Source organism: Protobothrops mucrosquamatus, unplaced genomic scaffold, assembly GCF_001527695.2.
Source record: "Protobothrops mucrosquamatus isolate PMUCROS unplaced genomic scaffold, P.Mucros_1.0 scaffold5717, whole genome shotgun sequence".
NCBI lineage: Eukaryota > Metazoa > Chordata > Lepidosauria > Squamata > Viperidae > Protobothrops > Protobothrops mucrosquamatus.
The window spans coordinates 6,892-14,128 of record NW_015391566.1 but is presented as its reverse complement, the minus strand read 5'-3'; the positions used below and the strand labels follow the sequence as shown (position 1 = coordinate 14,128).

General features: G+C 43.3%; 1 protein-coding gene across 1 annotated transcript in view; it reads right to left on the bottom strand.

The window, feature by feature from the left end:
* LOC107299921 (otoancorin-like) overlaps positions 1-6,596 on the bottom strand; it is a gene marked incomplete at its 3' end in the record, with an annotated part of 15,426 nt that extends 8,830 nt beyond the window's left edge. Inside the window, exons 1-8 of the mRNA XM_015829263.1 lie at positions 6,561-6,596; positions 5,498-5,733; positions 4,792-4,895; positions 4,261-4,361; positions 3,411-3,550; positions 2,551-2,674; positions 1,100-1,315; positions 710-877 (exon numbers count right to left, since the gene is read on the bottom strand). Of these exons, the coding sequence (XP_015684749.1) occupies positions 710-877; positions 1,100-1,315; positions 2,551-2,674; positions 3,411-3,550; positions 4,261-4,361; positions 4,792-4,895; positions 5,498-5,733; positions 6,561-6,596 (1,125 nt within the window). The remainder of the gene's footprint in view (positions 1-709; positions 878-1,099; positions 1,316-2,550; positions 2,675-3,410; positions 3,551-4,260; positions 4,362-4,791; positions 4,896-5,497; positions 5,734-6,560) is intronic.
* Between the last annotated feature and the right edge of the window lie 641 nt (positions 6,597-7,237).

Genomic DNA, 7,237 nt, shown 5'->3' with positions numbered 1-7,237 from the left:
GCGCGACTTTGTCATGCAGATATTGCGCAAAGTCCTCGGCCCTCCCCTCCAGGGGATCCCCCCCTCCCCTCAATTGGAGGAGGGAGCGGGTCACCCTGAAGAGGGCGGCCGGGCGGTTATCTGATGACGCGATGAGCGAGGAATAGTAGTTAGTCCTAGCCGCCCTCATCGCCACTAGGTAGGATCTAATATGTATCCTTTATTAGTGTAAAAGGAGTGTCGGCACGGCATGGAGAATGCCAAGATCTGAATTTCCCTTCCTTTGCACGTAACATTCCAGGCATTTCCCCTCCCCTATTTTGGGGTCATGATTCACATCTTCCAATTAACCTGGAGGGCAAAGATTCATTTTTCTCTCCTCTCTCTTTCTCATCTGAATTAACTCTAAAAGTACCAGACAGTTCTGCCTATTTTGTCAAAGCAAGAATATTCAATATTAGCAGCGTTGACACAGTCAGCTAAGAGGCAGCCAAGCCCACAGAAGGAAAGGAAAGTGGTAAACCGTCTCAGAAGGGACTCTCCCTCTTTAGTTTCTTGGACTTCATCCAAACCTTGCAATCCAGTAGAATTAGCTACGCTAAGAAGCTAGTCCTCTTGATAAGATTGTGTGAAATGAAGAAAATGGAGAGGAAATCTCTCTGGTTCTAAACCTACGACGTCTCCATCTCACTCGCACGTTCCTCCACCGCACAGAAATACCAGCATTTACCTTCCGAAAGATTCCTTGTCTTTGAGCCGGGGTCAAATCCATTGCCCGCTGTGTCAAGACACTCTGGATGGCCTGAGAGAGTTCATTGGGGTTCATATTGTAGAAGGACAGGGTGTCAATGCCAGGCGCCAAAGCCCCCATTTGACTAACATTGTGGAACAACAATGCCTGGCAAGAGAACATAAACCAGGATTTATGGCTGAAAGGATAGTGTGAACGTAGGCAATTGGCCTTGTTCAGTAAACCACCATTGGCACACTACGTGGACTCAATGGGCAAACATGGCAAAGGGCTAGGAATTCATCTAACATTCCCCATCTCAAGGAATACCCCAAGCAAAAGGTTTTTGTTCTTAAAAGCGAAGCGATGCCTTTGAAAAACCAAACGTACCTTTTCATAAAGCAGGTATTTGCTGGCTAGAATGATGGTTTGGCTCTTGGCCCATCTGGAGACTTGGTTTAAAGTGGAGATGGCAGAATGCACGGCTCGGGGGGAGAGAGATTCCAGCTGGCTCGTGGCCAGCCCCACGACAGCATCTGACAGGGCGCCGAGGATGTCATTCAAAGTCTGGTTTTGGACGGCAACGTTGAGAAGTTGGGACTTCAGCTGGAACCATTTCAAGAACACCAAGGATCATCACAGCGAAACGCACAACTTCTGGAAAAGCTGCTGCCAAGAAGCTCAGACACATAGTTTTCACAGAACATAGAATCCTAGAGCTGGAAGGGACCCTGAAGGTCTTCTAGTCGAACCCCCTCCTCATGGCAGGAGCCTTATACCATACCGGTCAAATGCTTGTCCAATCTGTTTTTGAAAACCTCCATGATGGAGCGCCCATAACTTCTGGAGGCAAGCTATTCCATTGCTTAATTGTTCTCACTGTCTGAAAATTTATCCCTACTTCTAGGTTGGTTCTCTCTTTGACGAGCTTTCAACCATTAATTTTTGTCCTGCCCCAATCCCCTCTTCTATGTGACAGCCCCTCTAGAACTGAAAGACCGTTATCATGTCCTCCCTTCCCTTCTTTTTTTAAAAAATATATTTTATTGATTTCTTAACATAAACACCTTGATATTTGGTAAACAGCGTGTTGTCTGGGCTTATATTTACAAAGCAATAACTAAGAATCGGTTTCTATATTCCAAAGTCCACACAATAGCTTTGCTTGATTTTCTCTTCTTCCAATAATATTCTCTTTGCCAACCTTGAATTAATACAGTTCTTATTAGTTTGATAGGTAGCAATTAAATATGAAGATTTTTCTAAAATTTCTACCAATCATAATCACATCAATATCAAAATCCCTTCCCTTCAATAAGCTAGACCAGGGGTAGGCAACCTTGGCTCTTTTATGACTCATGGACTTCAACTCCCAGAATTCCTGAGCCAGCCATGCTGAGGGGAAAGAGAGAGGTTTCCAAGCTGAGCCATGCTGGCTCAGGAATTCTGGGAGTTGAAGTCCACGAGTCATAAAAGAGCCAAGGTTGCCTACCCCTGGTCTAGTTTCCAAGCTGAGCCAGGCTGGCTCAGGAATTCTGGGAGTTGAAGTCCATGAGTCATAAAAGAGCCAAGGTTGACTACCCCCGAGCTAGACATACCTAGCTCCCTGACCTGTTCATCCTATGATTTAGCTTCCAGACCCTGGATCATCTTTGTTGCTCTTCTCTGCACGCTTTCCAGCATCTCAACACCTTTTTCTAACATCGTGACCAGAACTGGATGTAGTTTTCCAGATGTGGTCTCGCTAGCGCAGTATAAAGTGCTATTATCACTTCCAGTGATCAAAATCAAGAGGTCACTGCAAAGCCCTCACCAGGGATGTTGTCCCAGTCTCTACCTACCTTCTGCACGTTGGCCTGGAAACTTCTCAACTGGTGACATTTCATCATCTGGTGAAGCAAGGCCCGAGCCATGGTGGAATCCATCTCTGCCAAATCATGGTAGAAACAAACCAGCAAACCCAGCCTGTGCGAGAAACAGAAGAGGTTGGTTGCCTGTCCTTTCTCTAGATGTTGTTTTCTTCTGGAGAAATGATGTTTGTTGTCTTTTCTTTTCTCCTATCTTCATTAAAGCCTATTTCAGGCAACTGAGTTCCAGTCTGAGAAGAACTTCCTTGCGTCCTTCCAAGAAGCCAGAGGCAACTCTCACACCATAGATGGTGTCCCTGTCTAGCCGGGTTGAGCAAACTGGACCCCAAATTGTTCCAAGTTATCTTGAGCCAAACTCAACATCCAAAATGCATCATTAAGGGAGGGGCTTTGACCAATTTGAATGTTTTCCCTCATGGAACGAATCAGTTAGACAACTTCACCAAACTTTGAAGAACTACAGAGTTGGAAGACTATCTAGGAGTTGGAAGGAGGACAAAAATCTTCTAGATCAGGGGTCTTCAAACTTGGTCCTTTTATGACTTGTGGACTTCAACTCCCAGAATTCCTCAGCCAGGCACGCTGGCTGAGGAATTCTGGGAGTTGAAGTCCACAAGTCATAAAAGGGCCAAGTTTGAAGAGCCCTGTTCTAGATCAATCTTCTGCAGCATGCAAGAAGACTCACTCAACCATCCACAAAAAAAGAGATTTTCTCCAACCTCTTCTTAACAATCTCCGTTAGACTACTCCACTACCCGCAACCTCCAGGGTTAGACTACTCCACTACTACTCAGCGCTTCAAAATGCAACCCTCAGAAAAGAAAAAAGCTTGCCTGTACAAAGTGGATATGTTCCTCATATCGAAGCCAGATGCGTTGATTCTTTCCAGGAAAGCTTGGGCAAGATTGGGCGTGATATCGTACACCATATCCAGTTGCTTGGTTGCGTTGTCGTAGCTGACAAACAGCCACATCTAGGCAAGAAAGACAACTGAGACAGATGGGCCTCCTTGACTAAAAAAATTCTTAAAATCTCATATGCTGATTTTACTGTACCTACAGGTTAGGCTTCGACTTACAACAAATTCATTTGATGACCGTAGTTGCAACAGCGCTGAAAAAGTGAGTTACAGCTGATTGGTCCTCGCAGTTACAACCGTCACAGCATCTCCATGGTCACATGATCAAAATTCAGTTGCTCAGCAACCGGTATGTATTTAGCAATAGCACTTAGACTCACATACCATTTCACAGTGCTTTACAGCCCTCTCTAAGTGATTTGCAGAGTCAGCCTCTTGCCCCCAACAATCTGGATCCTCATTTTACCCACCTTGGAAGGATGGAAGGCTGAGTCAACTTTGAGTTGGTCAGGATTGAATTCCTGGTAGTGGGCAGAGTTAACCTGCAATACTGCATTCTAACCACTGCCTCACCATGGCAATAGAGTAGAGTAGAGTAGAGTAGAGTAGAGTAGAGTAGAGTAGAGTAGAATATTGGAACAGAGTAGAATATTGGAACAGAGTAGAATATTGGAATAAAGTAGAATATTGGAATAGAATAGAATAGAATAGAATAGAATAGAATAGAATTTGTGTCAAGCAAAGTCAATGGGCAAAGCCAGATTTGCTTCCATAATTAGATCTTCCATAATTTATCTTCATACTCAAACGTTCTTTTTACTTACTTCATACAGGTGAATTTTCTTGATTTCTTCAAGGGGAAGGTGAACCATATACCTCCCAAGAATCCACAGGTTTTCAGCACTGACCCAAGATGTGGAATTATCTGAAACGTGAAGACCACAATATTAACAGCTGTGCTTAGTTAACTCTAGGAACATCAGCAATATAAAAAGCTGATTACAATATTATTTTTGTTCTAGTGCCCTCTACTGAACGCCATCAAAACATCACTAACTTCTTCAGAGCAAATTCCTGGGGACGTACAAGGTATATTCATAGAGTTTTCTTGGCAATGGAAAGGAACTGATTGATGTCGTTTGGTTATTTTTGCTTTTCCAGTCGAGATTACCATTCTGAAATCTCCTTGTGGTCTCCTGTCCTCATAGTAACTGGGTCCTGTTTTCCTTAGCTTTTGCAGTGTCTGTCAGCTGGATGGGTGCTCCTTGCTGTACTTTTGTGCAAATGACCCACAAACACACCCAGAGAGCCATGCAGGTGCACACACACAGAAATAAATACTACATTTCACTTACCGCTGCCATTGTGGGATGTTTGTAAGTTCTGCATCATCCACTTGTATATGGCCCTTTGAGTACTTGCGGTTAGTCTGTCGTACAGGTCTTTGAAGACTATTGACCTGAAAGACCGAAAGAATCAGACAGGATGCCCCAGAAGTTCGTTTGCAAAAAGGGATCCAGCCAAAATATCTCAAAAACTGGTTATCGGAGAGGGTAACCGATATTTTCCTAGAGCAAGGGAAATCCTGAGTAATAGTTTGTGGGAATGGCCTTGGAGACAGGAGGGAGAGCCTTAGAATAACCAGCAAATAAAAGATGTCTCCACCTGATATGGAGTCCAAAACACAAATAAATGTAAGGCTAGAACAGGGGTAGGCAACCTTGGCTCTTTTATGACTTGTGGATTTCCTGGCTGGCTCAGGAATTCTGGGAGTTGAAGTCCACGAGTCATAAAAGAGCCAAGGTTGCCTACCCCTGGGCTAGAAACTGGAATTTGACTTTGCGTGAAGCCAGCTTACATTTAACAAAAGTTAAAGCCCCTTACTGAAAAAGAGGTAAGGTGGAACAGAATATCAGGTGGGCTCCGAAAAAGGTGTTGGGCGTTGGAAGATGATGTCCCCGGGCATTCATGGACATCAAATCCCTGAGCCTTCCCTTTCATTGGGCAAATATTAATAACTTTTTCCCTTCGGCATAATAAACTGTGGAGAAAATGACTTACAGATTCCGGAAAGCCTCTCTCTGAAGATCTTGAGGGAAGCTTGCCACGTTGTGGGCTTGGAGATACGTGGCCGAAGAAGCTTGAAGGACCTGGCTTAAGATGTCCACACATTCAGCCGAACTGAGGAGCACAAAGCATTTTTCTAACGTAACAAGGACCAAGGTACGGTTCCCTCCAGGACTTTGGAAAAATTTCTTCCTTATTCCATGTAAGTCAATCAGGATATTTCCCAGTTCCTGGTGAAACAGGAGAAAGATCTAAGCCATGGGAAGGCAAATGAGAACCTCAACAGGAGTTGGACTATAGCTCTGCAGAAATCTTAACGTTCATCAGAGAGAAAATGAATTATCAGTGGTTGGAAGGAGGAGGAGGAAAAACAGAAGAGGACAGGAAGTGATCAGACTACGGATTGTCCTATTTGAAAAAGGTTCAAAAAACTGGAATAGTTGAGAGGAAAGTTTATCAATCTTGGCAACTTTAAGATGCATGGACTTCGACTCCCAGAATTCCCCAGCCAGCATGGGCTGTTCGGTATGGCTGACTGGGGAATTCTGGGAGTTGAAGTCTAAATATCTTAACATTGTCAAGGTTGAGAAACCTTAGTTTAAAGAAAGGCTGTGAGAATGCTCAGAAGCAACGGATGGAAACTGACCAAAGAGAGAAGCAACCTAGAACTAAGAAGAAATTTCCTGACAGTGAGAACAATTAACCAGTGGAACAACCTGCCTCCAGAAGCGGTGAATGCTCCAACACTGGAAGTTTTTAAGAAGACACTGGACAGTCACTTGTCTGAAATGGTATAGGGTTTCCTGCCTGAGCAGGGGGTTGGACTAGATGACCTCCAAGGTCTCTTCCAACTTTATTATTATTATTATTATTATTATTATTATTATTATTATTATTATTATTATTATTATTATTATTATTATTAGAGTTGGGGTCTCTACACCACCTGATACCTTTCCTTTCTTAAGAGAAAAAATTATTGGAGGGCCCAGAATGAGACTCACAATAACAATCCTTGTTCAGTTTTTGTCACACACAGTGACCCAATCAACCTTACCAAATACTTCTGGGTCCTTCCAAAGAGGTACTTCATGCCTGTTTGAAAATCCTCAGGGCTCATGTCCCGGAAGATTGAAAGGGACATTCTGGGGTTGTGGAAAAGATGCTCAAAATAATTGGAGATGGATTCCTGAAAAACAGGGCAGAAAGTTTTGCAAGTTCAAATATGGGAAGATGAGACTCAAATCTCTTTTTTTTTTATTATTTCCAATGCCAGGGGTCCTTCTGATGGTGCTTGCTAAGCAAATCCATCCTCTAGCCCAGAAAAGTCCATCCACTTGACCTATTTTGTCTTGCCCAGAGTGACCCACAGCTTCTCCCTTTCACCCCAAGTTTAAGCATGCCCCCCAAAATACTAAAACACAACCACATCTTGAATTACTGGGTCATAATGCTTTCACTCAATTATACATGGAACATCTGAACATCTCAAGTCTATAAGAGACAAGAGCAGGGTAAACTCTGACATAACTAGTCAAGAAGGATGGGATATGTAACACACACCCACCCAATTTTCCACTATTTTATTCCTGAAAAATCACCTTTCTACTTTAGCCCTTACAGGAATGAAAATATGAGGTCTATACCACCTGTAAACTGCTGTAAGTAACTACAAAGTTCTGAGCTTGGCAATGTGCCATGATTTTGTTGAACAGATCTTTGGTCCAAATATTG